The sequence below is a fragment of the Hyperolius riggenbachi genome, chromosome 9, assembly GCF_040937935.1.
Source record: "Hyperolius riggenbachi isolate aHypRig1 chromosome 9, aHypRig1.pri, whole genome shotgun sequence".
Lineage (NCBI taxonomy): Eukaryota > Metazoa > Chordata > Amphibia > Anura > Hyperoliidae > Hyperolius > Hyperolius riggenbachi.
In genome coordinates, this window is record NC_090654.1 from 93,597,788 (window position 1) to 93,615,998 (window position 18,211).

General features: G+C 44.0%; 1 protein-coding gene across 3 annotated transcripts in view; it reads right to left on the minus strand.

Moving 5' to 3' along the window:
• The window catches only part of OTUD7B (OTU deubiquitinase 7B), a 153,001-nt gene that overhangs the window by 20,079 nt on the left and 114,711 nt on the right, over nucleotides 1–18,211 (minus strand). For all 3 annotated transcript variants that reach the window (XM_068253207.1, XM_068253205.1, XM_068253206.1), the window contains exons 6-9: nucleotides 12,514–12,626; nucleotides 9,541–9,668; nucleotides 4,283–4,432; nucleotides 3,045–3,162 (exon numbers count right to left, since the gene is read on the minus strand). In XM_068253207.1, the coding sequence (XP_068109308.1) occupies nucleotides 3,045–3,162; nucleotides 4,283–4,432; nucleotides 9,541–9,668; nucleotides 12,514–12,626 (509 nt within the window). The remainder of the gene's footprint in view (nucleotides 1–3,044; nucleotides 3,163–4,282; nucleotides 4,433–9,540; nucleotides 9,669–12,513; nucleotides 12,627–18,211) is intronic.

An 18,211-nucleotide genomic window follows, 5' to 3' on the forward strand; every position in this document is an offset into this window, starting at 1 on the left:
CCAGACTTGCGCATGCTCGTTTTCAGAAGCACTCGAGAACATAAGTACTTCTAAAGCCCTCAGAGGAATGCTGAAGGCATATTCCAACAGAGGGCCCGGCAGTGGAACGAGGGGACAGAGAGAGGACTGTTTAGGCTGTCTTAGGCAAGTATCTTACTCTTTTTCTCAGTTCAAGTGTCCTTTAGGCTGGTAATAGACCTTGCAATTGCATTGCGATGCTCCGCCCCATCTCATCACACTGCAAAAAACTTCAGAGTGCGCCGACAGGGTCATATGCACATTTTGTGACAGCCCCCCCCCACTCTTCGCAGCGTGTGACATACTCCATGCTGTACAGGAAATACATCACTGGGATTCCCAGGTTTCCTGTCGTATTTCCATCATTCCACACATGCGCGCCGCATAGCCGACACCATCATATGAAAAGCCCTGCGTTGCTAATGGACTTACACTTCCGCCACGTCAACACGCTGTTGACTTTGTGGTGGGTCGCACAATCTGGAACTTCTGGTGCGACGCAGTAAGTGTGCTAGGCCCCATTGCCTTGCATTGTCATTGCGGTACCCTGTGGTGAAACTAACAACGCACATGTGTAAAAGGGGCATCAAGGTTACTTTAAAAACCTTCTAAAGAACATACCATAATAGGCTAAGGAATCTTGTATAGTCTTGCATATATGTCAATATTGTTAAATGAAAAACTTCTTGCCTGTCCCCGCAACCCCAGATTGCATACCGCCAAGGAGCCAATCAGATTCAAGCTTTTATGATACTAGCAGACGCAACACAGAGAAATCAGTCAAATTCCTTTCAATTCCTCTGGCACCGGTTGCTGACAGCCAACAGACTTCAGGTAATATCGTTTGTAAACACAGATGTTGGCAGGTAATACAACTTTCCCTTCAGTTCCAATTGATCATAGTAGCACAGATGGTCAACAAGATGCTACTAACTCCTTGTATGCAAATGTAATGTAAACTCTATGCAGTCTGGAATTGGAGCAATCCAAATTGGCAGGAAGTGCATTTGACTGGCAAAATTCCAAACCTCATACAATTTGCATGCAACCCAGAATTATTAGTACCTCATGGTAGAGGCCTGAATTAGGTCGGGGTTCCCGCGGGTTACCTAAAATGCGGGTCAGGTTCGGGTACCCATTGTAATTTCATCAGGTTACGGGTAGGGTGCGGATAGAGGGTCTGTGGGTGTGGGTCCCAGATTCACTAGAAAGCGGTTTGCGGGTCAGGTGCAGGTAGCGGGGCTGCGGGTCGGGTCTCAAAAATTAGACCCGCACAGGTCTTTACCTCATGGACTATCTAATCTGCAGTACAGAGCCATAGAGACTTACTCTGGGTGGCTGGATGCCTGCCAATCACTTCCCTGTGGTATTTGTCACCGCAATGGTAAATGTTTAGTGTGAGGACGTCTGTCACTGGAGGTCAAACAGCACTTGTGTATTAAATAATTGTCTGTCGCAGGGCGAGCCAAACGCAAAAATGAAATGGAGATCCTCTTACACCCGGCTAACAGGAGCTGAAAGGCCGCGGAAGAGATGCCTCATAAAATATTCACAAGCAGCAGCTCTAAGATGACATAATGCAGCACAATAAGAGGACGCTGTGTTCCGGCCTATGACATGGCTGCTCCATTCTCCACACAACTGGGTTATTTATAAAAATCAAACCTGTAGACCAGTAAAACACACAATACTATTACATTACCAATGGCATAAGAAGGTGAGGTGTTTGGAAATTACATCATTGGCAGGGCCGTTTTTTGCCAAAGGCATTCCAGGCCATTGTCTGTTGTGCCATTGGTCCTGGGGGCACCATACCCCTGGATTAAGACCCGCCCCTGAACGAAGCCTCATCTTCCACAGGTGTTTGATGACCTGCTTCTGCACTACTGCCCCGCCCATTCACCACTCTGTCCCCTGTGCCTACTTCTGTCCCCCTTTATGCCTCCTTCAGTGCTCCTTTTCCACATCTGCCCCGTGTGTCCCTCTGTGCCTCCTTTCTAAACCCCCTTTGTGCCTCCTTCTGTCCCCCCTTTGTGCCTCCTTCTGTCCCCCCTTTGTGCCTCCTTCTGTCCCCCTCTGACACAAGACTTCTTGCCAGGGGTGAAAAGAAGGCTGGAAAAAGCCCTGATTATCATTCTCAGTGCCTGAAGTGCCTCCCCTCAAAGTTATTATCTATATAGAGACTGTTTTCTGGGTCACTGGGTCAGATGCATCGAAACCAGCAAAAGCAGTACTGGTGCAAAAGTACAGATGTGCAGACATAGGATTCTGATTGGTGGAGTTCAGCAAAACGGCAAGAGATTGGCTAAGCTCCAACAAGGCAGCTCAATATTTACTACTATTTATTACACCTACAAGTGTGCTTTATGCATAGCAAAGGAATAATAACTAGGAAAATAAAAACTCAAACATCACACTGCACAGTACCGCAGCCTTGCCTGAACGTCATCACTACCCGCACAAGACACAGATGCATTATTTTAGAATAGAACACAGTCATGCAAGACTTTCCATTAAACTCAAGGCCAACTTGTGCATCCAGAAACCCTTCAGCCCTGTACACACGCTAGATGAAACTCAGCGGTCGCTAAGGATCACCTCCGCCCAGAATCGAGCACGTGTACAGCGGCTTGCAAAGGCGGTTTAAGTTTGCCGATCGCTGTTCTCTCCACTCACTGTTACTATGTGATGTCCCTCGCGCACTGCTCAGTTGTCCCCCCTCCTCGCATATCAACAGAACACATTGCTAGCCTGCAGGCTAATGATGCATCTGTAAAGTGTCAGCCCCACACAGTCAGCCGAGGCTGGCAGCTCTACTCGTACATCTGTATGGGGCTTTACACATAGGTCAGATTTAACGTTAAACATGTAGCCCACTTGTTACATCTAGGTTATCCAGCCAGCAGTGGTGGAACCTGCAGAGATCCCTTGGCTCTACAGAAAGAGGATTGGCTAAAGTGGCAGAGTTGGACGTGCAGAAAAGCCAAGCAGGTAAAATGACATTATACAGGTATCTGTAACTGTACCTTGCTAGTCGGACATTATCGGAGTCATTCTTGCCCCATTCCCAGTCCTTGCCAGGATCAACTGCAAAGTGCACCGGGAGTAACTTGTGCTCAGAGTCCGTAAGGGGGATAAAAGGCGCTGTAAAGAGAAAACACAAAACAGCATTAGAAGCTTTCTTTCTTACACCTAGTCTATAAGTGAGTATGTTAAGTCAAATGTAATTGGAAACCATTGAGTTCAAGCAAGAGAAGTGTGGATTTGCAAGCATATACGTTACCCTCATCGAAGCATATATACGGACCATAAAGGATACCAGAGCCGTAATGAATGTGTTCCCTTTTACTTACCTAGGGCTTTTTCCAGCCCCTGCAGTCTTGTAGGTCCATTACTGTCCTCCCGTCCCCTTCCTTGATCCACTGTGCGGCCCGGTAGTTTTTGACTTAGCTAAGCATAGTGCTGCTATGCATGTTCTGAACCTGCAGTGTGCCTCCTTGATTGCGCACTGTGGCCAGGAGCATTCTGCACATGCACAGTTCCAAGTCTAAAGCTGGCCACTAACAGTCCAATTTGTAGCGAAAAATCATTTGAGCGATCAGAAATTCTGATCGGACGAAAAATCGTTCACTACACCATCAACTAACCAATCATTGCTTCCTATCTATCACGACCACCAAGAAAATCCAAATTTTCGTACGACGAAAATTCATTCGGGCGACATTTTTTTCACTCGTTCATAATCGATTGTGTCCACCAATGGAGATTATTTACAACCAATCTGATCAGAATTTCTGATCGCTCGAACGATTTTTCGCTAGAAATTGGACCGTTAGTGGCCAGCTTTAGTGAACTGCGCATGCACAGAACATTGCTGGCCATAGAAGAATGATCAAGGAGGCGTGCAATCAAGTCAGAGCATGCGCAGTAGTGCACAACTTAGCCAAGTAAAAAACCGGGTCGCACAGTAGATCAAGGAAGGAGCCCCAGATAAGGTGTGTCTCTCAGAGAGCAGCAACAAACTGAAGTAAAATGTATATGTTCGGGAAATGCCATGGTAAATGAAATGCCAAGCTGATGTAAATGTATAACACTTGAAAATAGACCAAGGGACATCAATTTGCATAAGAAATAAGTCAAAAGCAAGCTAATAAAAGAAGAGGAAATAATACAGTTTTGTGTCGCTTTTAAATTTTTTTTTTTTAGTTCCACCAGGTAATCAGTAGTGTATATATATATTTTTTTTTTTTTTTAAATACTTTACCTTGCTCCTTGCTTTGCTCACTCTGTTCCATAGAGACAAGGGCAGAGAAGTGGGCTTGGTCATAGGCCAGCACAAGCGGAGAGCTGTGGCACTTGTTAGGTGGGACCTCCAGAGGAAGATAGATGCCTCCAAATGGTATAGGGGCAAATGCTGCAATTACAGAAAGGCCATGTTACTGCAAATGTACAATCCAACCAGTGGCAGCAAGAAACCTCCAATCCCCAGTACATCAGTAAGGAAAAACCATAAGCCATAGGAAAAAGGATAAAGAAAAACAAAGCTGGGAAATAAAATTGGGCACACATATAAATCATAGTACATAATTGACCAAATGTATCCAGAGATTATGGTACCTGGGTGATTCAATCATATAGACAACCCCCTGCCAACTTATTTTAGGAGTGGAGATCAATGTGCTTGAAAATTTTGATTGTTACTGTTCCCTAGAGTATTGTAGAAGTCTTCGAGTGTGTGGCCATCTTCCTACTGGCCTGTCTATATGTGAGCAGAAACTGCTCTTCTCATTTTCTGCCTTTTGCCCATTAGTCTAGGAGTTCGATATACTGCTCAAACTCTCACCCCCTATAATTTGTAAACATCATTGTAGGCGTGTAGGAGGCCTCATCCCCCTGGGATTTGTAGGTCTCATTCTAGGAGTTCAGGAGGTCTCATTCTAAGTGTTCCAGAGGCCTTATTCTAGGTGTCCAGGAGGCATACATGCAAAAATGGAGCCGGGGAATTTGAGCACAGGGCAAAGCTGAAAACGTCATAGCGGTGTTAATCTCTTTTCCCCTCCAGGCCGCCATGGACTCTGGGGGAAAACGTAATTCAGCTGGCAGCCAAATTACGCTGTTTTTATAGTAATTTGGGCTCAGTTTTTGGTGGCACCCAAATTACTGTCTAAGCGCCGCTATAGCCATAATTCATATTACAGCGTATGGAGGTGCATGGATTTGTAGAGAACAGAGGCGCCAAAAGGATAAAAGGTAATTAAAAACTTTAAAATTCTTTGGGAGGCAGTGGTGGACTCACTTCCCCGAAGCACACAACAAACTGTCGATTTTCACACAGAAAAATTTTATTTATATACTCCAACATACAATGCAACGCGTTTCGCAGGTCTATTCCCACCTCCTCAGGCAATAACAGAGAGGAGTACACCACAGTATAGTCTCAAGGTCAACGATAAGCGGCTCTGTACTATACTGTGGTGTACTCCTCTCTGTTATTGCCTGAGGAGGTGGGAATATACCTGTGAAACGCATTGCATTGTATGTTGGAGTATATAAATAAAATCTTTCTGTGTGAAAACCGACAGTTGTGTGTTTCGGGGAGGCGAGTCCACCACTACATCCCACAGAATTGTAAAGTTTTCAATTACCTTTTATCTTTTTGGCGCTTCTGTTCTCTTGTACAATACCAGTATCCACCCCTGGTGGAGGGGTCGAATCCCCCTTTCGTCTTCTGATCTACAGAGAGCAACATCTTAATCCTGAGTGAGGACAGGTTTAATCTCCTCACCTGCCTACACAGTGGTTGCCTATACGGTAGCCCTGACTTGTGAGTATATCAATTATATACTTCTCATTTACCCATTTACTTTATATACACTATATTGGGCTCTTGGTGTTACCCCTTTTTTGCTATGGAGGCGCAGGGAACACCCAAGTTTCTATGCACTGTTTAGAGTTATCTCGTCCAGGAGTCCTCATTCTAGGTGTTTAGGAGTTAAAAGCAAGAAACATTTTGGACACAGAGGTGCCTGGCTCTTCTACTGACCACATATGCTATTGCTCTGTTATTGCCTGATGAAGCGGGATCAAACCTGCGAAATGCGTTGCATATTTGGAGTTCATAAATAAAATATATTGACTGTCTTTACTACAGTCGTTGGGTGTCTACTTGGAGGAGGTAAGTCCACCACTACCTCCTCTATTTACCAAGAATTTGGTTTTTTAAGCTCATTTAGCTTCCTTTTATTCTTTTGGCGCCTCTGTTCTCCTGCATAATAGGTGTTTAGGAGAACTCATTCCCTGCGATTTGTAGGTCTGGACAGATTTCATATTCTTGGAAGATCACATATCTGTCCTCAGTGAGACTTCTTACATTTGATTCACCTAAAATGTAAAGCAAGCTACTCTGAATTTAGACTGGTTTACATCTGGAATGTCCAACTGATGACTAAAACTCTGCACACGTGCACCTATGATGATATTTTATAGTACTAGAAAACATTACAGATACATATCTCAGGAATGTCACAGGCCTCAGGACATGGCAAGGTAAGCAGGACAACCAGCTGATAGGACAGGATAAACAAGTGTAATTAGCACAATCTTTAATAAGCAGGGTGTGGGCAAGCCTGGAAAACCAAAGAATGATAAGTGAGTAGAACCAGCTCAGAATACTTGAAGTGCTGGAGAAGCTTGCATACCAATGTAGAGTAAAGCAGTAGGGCTTATCCATAAATCCAGAGAACTTGAACAAAGCAAAACTAGAATGACCACAATGAATTGCCTGCTCTAAACATGTGTTTGACTTTGGATAGATGCAATTGCTTTATTATGTCTCAAGTGCCAGCATCCAATCATAAATGAAATAGGAGTCCACAATAAGGGCTCACTGACATGACAAACAACTGCTTGACACTGGCCTTCCCTACTGCCAGAGCTTGTAAACAAAATGCTGATGACTGACCTTTCTTATTAATGTGCTGGCAGTGTCCTGCTGTGAACCGATTCTAAACATATTGTGCTTGATTCACTAAGACAAATAGCATGCCTTATCAGAGATAACATGCCTTGTCAAAGTTAACACACCTTATCAGAGTAGCATAGCGAACTTATGCCTGCTAATTGGCAAGGACTAGAGCTCCACTCGTCCTGCCCTGAGCCCCTGCAAGATCGTAGCACTCGGTATGCTACTCTGATAAGGCATGTTAACTTTGATGAGGCATGCCTATTTGTCTTAATGAATCAAGCCGATTGGCCAGTGGCGGGGATAAGAATTTTGTGATGGCCAGCACTGCCTCTGTTAAGAATGGGTCTCAAGGTACATATACAGATATACACAGACGTGTGTACAAACAATCGTTCTGCTGATAAAACTGGTTGTGACAGATCCGCTTATCAGCGGAACGATCGTTTGCACACACGTCTGACTTGACGTCCAAACGACCGGTCGTTTGGAAAAATCAGACGTGTGTATGTACCTTTACAAAGAAACTAACCAAGGACTGATCTTCAGCCTAATCAGTAGCAATTACCCCCTTACCCACAAGAAATACAGTAACTTTTTTCGAATAGATCACCAGGGGGTCAGTATGGCTGATATTGTGGTGAAACCCCTCCCACAGTGTGAGGTCATGACAGTTTCCTGTCCGTTAACCTTGTTGTCATTTCTTCGCGGGAAATAACAGGTGTTTCCAACTGCCAAGCAACCAGTATCTCCCTCTGCATATGTATGGATATAAAAGAAAAACCTTTTAGCCAATCACATTGATAAGGTTGTGGTTATAGATAACTAGTGGACTCACCTCCAAATCAAGTAAATGGTCATGCTTTTACATATCCCTAGCTACCTTCTATCCTACCAAGCTGTTTTTACTAAGTGAATCTTTTTTCTTTAAAGGAGAACTGTAGTGAGAGGTATACGGAGGCTGCCATATTAATTTCCTTTTAAGCAATACCAGTTGCCTGGCTGTTCTGCTGATCCTCTGTCTCTAATACCATTAGCCACAAACCCTGAACAAGCATGCAGCAGATCAGGTGTTTGACATTTTTGACAGATCTGATAAGATTAGCTGCATGCTTGTTTCTGGTGTGATTCACACTACTGCAGGCAAATAACTCAGCAAGGCTTCCAGGCAACTGGTATTGCTTAAAAGGAAATCAATATAGCAGCCTCCTTATACCTCTCACCTCTCTCTTACCTCTATACCGTTCTCCTTCAACTCTTGCCACTCGTATGGGGACATCGCGAATTTCCGCTTGCACGCGTATGTCCCACTATGCAGAACATTTTGTCAGCAGCGGTTTGCAGCGCATCAGGCCCACCGCAAACCCAGCTCTCTCTCCCCATATCTTGTGGGCATGTTAGATTACATGCCCACACTGGTGGTACCCCCCTGCCCCAAGCCGGAAGTGCGCGATCAGCGCTAACAGGAAGTGACCGATGCAATGAAATTTCATTGCATCTTCCTTGCAGATTTTTTTCAGATTCCTTGCTGATTCCTTTTTGCAGATTCCTTTGTGCAGATTCCTTGCAGATTTCTTGCAAAGTTGCATAGAGAATCAATGTCATCCTATGTAATGGACGTGGAGGAGAGTGTAAATAGTAGCCAGTATTTTATTGCTAATATGCCCAATCGAAATACCAAAGATTGCATTGTGTGTAGGGACAGTAAGACACCAGCTGGCAGGCATAAAACCACCTATTATTGCAAAACTTGCTCACGCAGGCCAGGATTACACCCAGGAAACTGTTTTACAATTTGCCATACCTTGGCTTTCTCCTCTGCTACTAGCCAATAGAAGATGCCAAACTGTCCAAATAAGGTATCAAATTAAACGTCATGTGTTCTTTAAAATAAGATATACCATGTTACTATATTATGTTCCATGTTAAAATGGGAGAGAGAGTAAGAGGGAGAAGGCATTTCTGTAAACAAAAAAAACAAAAAAAAAAAACTCAGAGCAGAAACGACTCCCTTTAAGAAAGAGTGGAAAGGGTTAACAGGCCTTGCAGGGCTTGGTGATATTCTAGACATCCTACCAGTTTCTAGAGCAACTGCATATTCACCAATAGGGATGATCAATGAGATGCAAAGGTCTCAGACTTCATGCAGAATTATGTACATTTTCATGCAAATATATGCAGCATGAAAATTGACCAATCAAGTCCCACCCAGGTTTACTTTGATTGGTCCATTTTCAAACTGCATATATTCTCATAAAAATGTACATAATTCTGCATGAACTTGGAAATATTTGCATCTCATCGATCACCCCTATTCACCAACAAAGCATTGTCTCAATTTATGATGCTGACCTAAATAAATGTTTTTAGTTCGCCTTTCTATATCAGATCCCAGCTATTTTTAAATTCTATCTTTTTGATTTTTTTATGTAGGCATTTAGCCTCTATAAAGCAAACGTCGTCAATGCAAAAGCAATAAACACAGCTTAAATACAGCAATAAGAAAACAAAATACTATGGTTACAGTTGAGATGAAGGAAAAATGCGGAAGTGATGGTTACCTTCTCCCCCAGAATCCCTCAGCATTGTGTCGGCCACCACCACGATAGGCCTCTTCAGAACGTGTGCGAGTACAAACACGTGGAACTCCTCCAGGCTCTCATACACGGGCTCCTCAGAGCTCTCAATGCTGCAGAGTAATTACACAGAGAGTTCAGCATCGCAGCACTGACTCCTCAGCTCTGGAAGTTAATCAATAGCTTAACGTTCCCTACATCATTGAGTGCAGTGTATGAACAGAGGGAAGAATAGAAATTACGGTATCTATCTCCTTAGCAACACACTAGACTACAGCTGATAATTGCCTCCAAGCTGATTGGTAGGCATGAGCAAATAATTACTTAAAGAGCAATTCTACTTCTAACAAATATATGTAAGCAGTTTCAAATTGCTGTCTGAATGATAAAACAATTAAATCGCATTACCGATTTTGCTCCCCTGGTAACTTGATGAGCCACAGTTTTTTTATTTTATTTAAACCCTTTGCCTTCAAGAGAACCCGAGGTGGGTTTGAAGAATGTTATCTGCATACAGAGGCTGGATCTGCCTATACAGCCCAGCCTCTGTTGCTATCCCAAACCCCCCTAAGGTCCCCCTGCACTCTGCAATCCCTCCATAAATCACAGCCACGCTGCTGACAAGCAGCTTGTCAGAGCTGGCTGTGTTTATCTCTATAGTGTCAGTCTGCTGCTCTCCCTGCCTCCTGCAGAACTCCAGTCCCCGCCTGCATCCCTTCCCTCCCTGCTGATTGGAGGGAAGGGACGGGGGCAGGGACCTGAGCTCTGCAGGAGTTGGGGGAGCAGCTGAGACTGACACTACAGATGTCAACACAGCCCGCTGTGATTTATGTCTGATTGCAGAGTGCAGGGGGACATTAGTGGGGTTTGGGATAGCAACAGAGGCTGGGCTGTACAGGCAGATCCAGCCTCTGTATGCGGATAACATTCTTCAAACACACCTCGGGTTCTCTTTCACCTCAGCCCCTCCTATGAACAATGTGTCCCACCACTAATATTTTTGCTTTGCAGTGTGAAAGCTTTAAGGTAGCCATAAACTGGTTAATAGCCACAAGATCAACCCGCAAATAGATCCCCCTCTGATCAAATCTAATAGAACCAGGCACTCGTGCCTGCGGACAAGTGATATTATTGCTGCCGCTATGCTGTGTCGGTCGCCGCCGAATGGAACACCGCAAGCGACGTGCTCGCGACCAGCCAACAATCAAGCAAAATTTCAGTCTGGACAAATCGACCGATGTCAGATGGAAATCCGTTGATTGGTCAACATTTGCTTTAACGATTTTACAGCAGCTTCGATCACAATGATGGAATCTGCTTGATATCGACGGGAAGTTGTACTAGTGCATAGGTACCTTTAGGGCTTGTTTCCACTACAAGTTGCACATGCTAAATGATGAGATTATTTGCTAATTTCAACTTGAATTTTCAATTTGCCATTGTGTTTGCAGTTGGAAATTATTTTAAAACCAGGAAATTGCAAGAAAACCGCACACCCCTACATTTTGCATGCATTTTTTTTTACACTTGCACTGAACATGCAGGCAGTGTATTTGCGGAATTTTTTTCATTGCATTAGTGGAAATGCCGCATTACACTTTACATTGATGCGATCAGAAACGCATGCAGTGGAAACTGACCTTCCCCCACATGATTTATAGATTAAATTGTGTAAAGGTGGGCATTAATGATACAATTCAGAAATGAATGGTCGTGCCCAGTAACGGCCAAAGTCTCACTAGCCAATTCAATCAGATTAATGGAACTGATCAGTTTTTTCAGATTGATTCCATCAATCTGATTGGTTAGTGGGAATTTAAAGTTAGCCATACATCAGGTGACTTGGCGGCCGATCAACCATCCTATTTGATTATTATAATTGAATGAAAATCCGTGCCTGACTGACAATGCATCCAATTTCAGGACAAAATTTGTTGCACAAGTCGACTGCACATGCTGCAAAATAATGGGCCGACTTGCTTGATCAAGTGTGCAGCAGTAACAGTGTGCAATTTTGGGACAATTGACAAACCCCCCGGCGCTGTCCCCCTAATGTGAAATGTTCCCAGATGCACAGTGCAAGTTATACTTTACCTGTCTTCGGCCTCTGCTTGACCTCCTGCTGGCTCTGGGCACACTTAGCTCGACATACACGCGCGCCCCACGTTTGCCTAGTAAGGGCGTACGTATGATGCCACACGTGGCCACGTTACTAGGCAACCATGTGGCGTGCGTGTATGGAGAACAGAGTGTGCCTGGAAGCCAGCAGGGGACAAGCGGAGGCTTCGGACAGGTAAAGTATTATTTTCACAGGGCACCGGGGGACATTTAACATTAGGGTGATAGCGTCAGGGCGGCCGGATATGGCGTAACAAGGCCGATTCCAGATCAATTTTAGCATGAAATTGATCGAGACTCGGCCTGCGGTGTTTTGGCAGCCAACAGATCTCTCTCTAATCAGATTCAATTAGAGAGAGATTTGTCTCCTGGTCGATTCTGCCCATCATCCTAACAGGGGCACGATAGATTGTTTCCGATATCGCAGTGGAAATGATTGATCGGCCACGGAATAGTACCATTTATGGGCACCTTTACAGATCTTGTTCCTGGGTATACCCCTCCTGGGCACAGACAGCAATATGCAAACAGCATCTGCTCATCAAACCAGATTACAGCTCTCACACTGGGATGGGCACAGGGGCGTACCTAGAAAGCCCCGGGCCCCCCTGCAAAAAAACGATCTGCGGCCACAGCTCTCCTCTTATGCTGCGACCCCTCCTGCCCCCAAAAAGTCCCCGAGCGGGCCCTAGGGGGGCCCCGGGCCCCGCGCGACGGCAGGGGTATTGTTACGCCAGTGGATGGGCAGCATCGGTGGGTTTACAGGGAGACGCGGAAGCACAGTTCCTGACTTCAGATGCCAGAAATCAACAAATGTGTGGAGTATTATAGGATACTCACCCTCCACCATTCACACCAGTGGTGCCGTAATGCATGCGGGGCTCGCTGGATGCCAGCTTTATTAAGTCGTTCCACTCTTTCTGCCACTCCTCTTCCGTGTACACCAGCCCAGACTGCAAGAGACATGAAACAAGACTGGATAAAGTGGTCCTATTGCTTATACATGAATGAAAAAAGTCACATCCCTGAACAACTAGATGCCCTCATGTTAAGAGAAAATAATGTATTGCCTGAATATAGCACACTGCCTCACAGCTTCTATTCCAGTATATAGCTCGGTAGGGGACAAAGCACACTGCCTCACAGCTTCTATTCCAGTATATAGCTCGGTAGAGGACAAAGCACACTGCCTCACAGCTTCTATTCCAGTATATAGCTCGGTAGAGGACAAAGCACACTGCCTCACAGCTTCTATTCCAGTATATAGCTCGGTAGGGGACAGAGCACACTGCCTCACAGCTTCTATTCCAGTATATAGCTCGGTAGGGGACAGAGCACACTGCCTCACAGCTTCTATTCCAGTATATAGCTCGGTAGAGGACAGAGCACACTGCCTCACAGCTTCTATTCCAGTATATAGCTCGGTAGAGGACAAAGCACACTGCCTCACAGCTTCTATTCCAGTATATAGCTCGGTAGGGGACAGAGCACACTGCCTCACAGCTTCTATTCCAGTATATAGCTCGGTAGGGGACAAAGCACACTGCCTCACAGCTTCTATTCCAGTATATAGCTCGGTAGGGGACAAAGCACACTGCCTCACAGCTTCTATTCCAGTATATAGCTCGGTAGAGGACAAAGCACACTGCCTCACAGCTTCTATTCCAGTATATAGCTCGGTAGAGGACAAAGCACACTGCCTCACAGCTTCTATTCCAGTATATAGCTCGGTAGAGGACAGAGCACACTGCCTCACAGCTTCTATTCCAGTATATAGCTCGGTAGAGGACAAAGCACACTGCCTCACAGCTTCTATTCCAGTATATAGCTCGGTAGGGGACAAAGCACACTGCCTCACAGCTTCTATTCCAGTATATAGCTCGGTAGGGGACAGAGCACACTGCCTCACAGCTTCTATTCCAGCATATAGCTCGGTAGAGGACAAAGCACACTGCCTCACAGCTTCTATTCCAGTATATAGCTCGGTTGAGGACAGAGCACACTGCCTCACAGCTTCTATTCCAGTATATAGCTCGGTAGAGGACAAAGCACACTGCCTCACAGCTTCTATTCCAGTATATAGCTCGGTTGAGGACAGAGCACACTGCCTCACAGCTTCTATTCCAGTATATAGCTCGGTAGGGGACAAAGCACACTGCCTCACAGCTTCTATTCCAGTATATAGCTCGGTAGAGGACAAAGCACACTGCCTCACAGCTTCTATTCCATTATATAGCTCGGTAGAGGACAAAGCACACTGCCTCACAGCTTCTATTCCAGTATATAGCTCGGTAGAGGACAAAGCACACTGCCTCACAGCTTCTATTCCATTATATAGCTCGGTAGAGGACAAAGCACACTGCCTCACAGCTTCTATTCCATTATATAGCTCGGTAGAGGACAAAGCACACTGCCTCACAGCTTCTATTCCAGTATATAGCTCGGTAGAGGACAAAGCACACTGCCTCACAGCTTCTATTCCAGTATATAGCTCGGTAGAGGACAAAGCACACTGCCTCACAGCTTCTATTCCAGTATATAGCTCGGTAGAGGACAAAGCACACTGCCTCACAGCTTCTATTCCAGTATATAGCTCGGTAGAGGACAGAGCACACTGCCTCACAGCTTCTATTCCAGTATATAGCTCGGTAGAGGACAAAGCACACTGCCTCACAGCTTCTATTCCAGTATATAGCTCGGTAGAGGACAAAGCACACTGCCTCACAGTTTCTATTCCAGTATATAGCTCGGTAGAGGACAAAGCACACTGCCTCACAGCTTCTATTCCAGTATATAGCTCGGTAGAGGACAAAGCACACAGCCTCACAGCTTCTATTCCATTATATAGCTCGGTAGAGGACAAAGCACACTGCCTCACAGCTTCTATTCCATTATATAGCTCGGTAGAGGACAAAGCACACTGCCTCACAGCTTCTATTCCATTATATAGCTCGGTAGAGGACAAAGCACACTGCCTCACAGCTTCTATTCCAGTATATAGCTCGGTAGAGGACAAAGCACACTGCCTCACAGCTTCTATTCCAGTATATAGCTCGGTAGAGGACAAAGCACACTGCCTCACAGCTTCTATTCCAGTATATAGCTCGGTAGAGGACAAAGCACACTGCCTCACAGCTTCTATTCCAGTATATAGCTCGGTAGAGGACAGAGCACACTGCCTCACAGCTTCTATTCCAGTATATAGCTCGGTAGAGGACAAAGCACACTGCCTCACAGCTTCTATTCCAGTATATAGCTCGGTAGAGGACAAAGCACACTGCCTCACAGTTTCTATTCCAGTATATAGCTCGGTAGAGGACAAAGCACACAGCCTCACAGCTTCTATTCCAGTATATAGCTCGGTAGGGGACAAAGCACACTGCCTCACAGCTTCTATTCCATTATATAGCTCAGTAGAGGACAAAGCACACTGCCTCACAGCTTCTATTCCATTATATAGCTCGGTAGGGGACAGAGCACACTGCCTCACAGCTTCTATTCCAGTATATAGCTCGGTAGGGGACAAAGCACACTGCCTCACAGCTTCTATTCCATTATATAGCTCGGTAGGGGACAGAGCACACTGCCTCACAGCTTCTATTCCATTATATAGCTCGGTAGGGGACAGAGCACACTGCCTCACAGCTTCTATTCCATTATATAGCTCAGTAGAGGACAAAGCACACTGCCTCACAGTTTCTATTCCAGTATATAGCTCGCTAGAGGACAGAGCACACTGCCTCACAGCTTCTATTCCAGCATATAGCTTGGTAGAGGACAATGCGAGCACACTCTGGAGCAATGTGCAGAAGCAATGTCTCCATTTTCAGCATGAGGGCTCATTAGCAATGGCAGTCGCCAGACAATTTATTTCAGTTTTGTTAGTGCAAAGCTGTAAGAATTATAAAGAGGTCTATATCCTCCACTGGGGAGAATTTCCCTTATGAGGAGAGAACTTAATTGTTGTGTATCTAAGACAAACAATTAAGAGAAATTACCCCATTGGGGATAAAGAGGGCAACTAAAATTTGCCAGGAATTTATCCTTATATATCTATATCATATTCATGAGGAGAAGCATATTATCACAGACAAAGCATCCATTATACTGTATATGTCATTTTCTAGCTCCTGTCTCACTTTTGTTTCCTGTGCAGGCTTTTCCTGATCAGCCAATCAGAGAAGCACTAATCAAATCAAATCCTCCACCAGTTTGCCGGAAAATCCCGGAAATTTGAAAGGAAGGGAAGGGTTCCTCCAATAAATGTAAAATATTTTATATTTGTGATCATGCAGCTGAAAAAAGGCTGCTATTTATCATTATAATTTAGAAAATAAATGTTATTTCTGAAATCTTGTATTTTTAATTTGGGTCCACTTTAACCAGTTCAGCCTTCAGTCATTTTCACTTTATGCATCCGAGCAATGTTCAACTCCCATTCATTAGCCTATAACTTTATCACTACTTATCACAATGAACTGATCTTTATCTTGTTTTTTTCCGCCACCAATTAGGCTTTCTTTGGGGGGGTACATTTTGCTAAGAGCTACCTTACTGTAAATGCATTTTAACAGTAAGAATAAGAAAAGAAAAATGAAAAAATTCATTTGTCAGTTTTCGGCCATTATAGTTTTAAAATAAAACATGCCTCCATAATTAAAACCCACGTATTGTATTTGCCCATTTGTCACGGTTATTTCACCGTTTAAATTATGTCCCTATCACAATGTATCGCGACAATATTTTATTTGAAAATAAAAGAGCATTTTTTCCGTTTTGCATCCATCACTATTTACAAGCTTATAAAAAAAAAAAAAAAAAAAAAAAAAAAAAAAAAGAAATATTTCATCTTTACATAGATATTTAAAAAGTTTAGACCCTTAGGTAAATATTTATGTGGGTTTTTTTTTTGTTTTTTTTTTTAATAGTATTTTTTTTTTTAATTAAACATTTTATGTGGGCATTTTTGGGAGGGTGGGATATAAATCGTGTTTTATTTGGGGAAATATTTGTTTATTGTAATGTTTTTTTACTTTTACTTGTAGTTTTACTTTTTGGCCACAAGATGGCAATCTTGAGTTTGCTTACATGACGTCACTCTAAGCGTACAATGTACGCTTAGAGGGACATAGCTTCAGAAAAGGCGTAGCTTCCGAGAGAAGCTGTTGCTTTTTCAGCGGGGGAGAGGAATCAGTGATCGGGCACCATAGCCCGATACATTGATTCCTGGGCTACCGAATCCGCGGCCCGGAGTGCGCGTGCACGCGCGCGATCGGCCACGGGAGCGTGCGGACGCGCACGTGGCCTCCTGGACGTAGGTACTACGTCCTGGAGGCATAAATGGTTAGTTGTTGTGTCTCTAAGACAAACAATTAAGAGAAATTACCCCATTGGGGATAAAGAGGGCAACTAAAATTTGCCAGGAATTTATCCTCATCTATCTATATCATATTCATAAGGAGAAGCATATTATCACAGAGAAAACATCCATTATACTGTACATGGAGAAAGAATATTACTGATATATGGCCGATTTCTACTTCTCTGATTGGCTGGTGACAGTCATTTTCTAGCTCCTGTCTCACTTTTGTTTCCTGTGCAGATCAGCCAATCAGAGAAGCACTAATCAAATCAAATCACAAGTCATATACTTTCTCAATGAATTCTACTTCAGGCCAGTGGGAGGCTGCCAACAAAACGCATTAGTGTGAACTATGCCATTGAGCATTCTCTCTCACCATCAGTTACTTTCAGGAGCTCACCATTTTCATCTAACATTGGTTTCTTCCAGTTCCCACTACATTTAGTCGGTGCTAAAAGCCTTAGAGCTCCTTTCCACTATATCAGTTGCTGTCAGTTATAACTGAATGGACAACTGATGTGCAAGGTAATGTCCATGTTTCTATATGGCTCAATATTACAGGTTAACTGAGTGCTGACCCAGACGCCGTTGTGAAGTCATCACCATTTTTAAAATGGAGGACGGATAATTCCATCAATCACAGTGGACAAACAAGACGCAGGAGAGGAGAACGAGATTAAAGCGGAATATAACCCAGCATTTCATATTTGCTCTAAAACATTATTTACAGCATATTATATGCAACCAACATTTTTTTTCTAGACCAGCATTTGAAGGGTTACACACAGAGCTTGAAAGTTATGTGCAGAGAAATGTGGAGGCATCCAAACTTTAGAGAATGTTATCTTGTGTTTACTTAAATGTATCAAGTGAGGAATGTGACACATTCCCTGACTGTGCAGGAGCTGATGGAGACAGAGAGACACTGAAAGCATGTCTGCCTGCAAAACAGCAATGAATAAAACCAGTTATTAATAAAATGCAAAGTCAGCTCACAAAGCAAAAAAAACCTGTACTTTCAGGAACCTATAATTTCTAAATGATTAATACTTATGCACAAATGCAAATATGATAACCGTATCCTACCTAAGAAAAGCTAAGCGTTGCTGCGTCCAGCAGTTTTGTCCCTGTGTCCCAGGTTTTTTGTTACTGCGCATGTGCGCAGAAACTGACAGC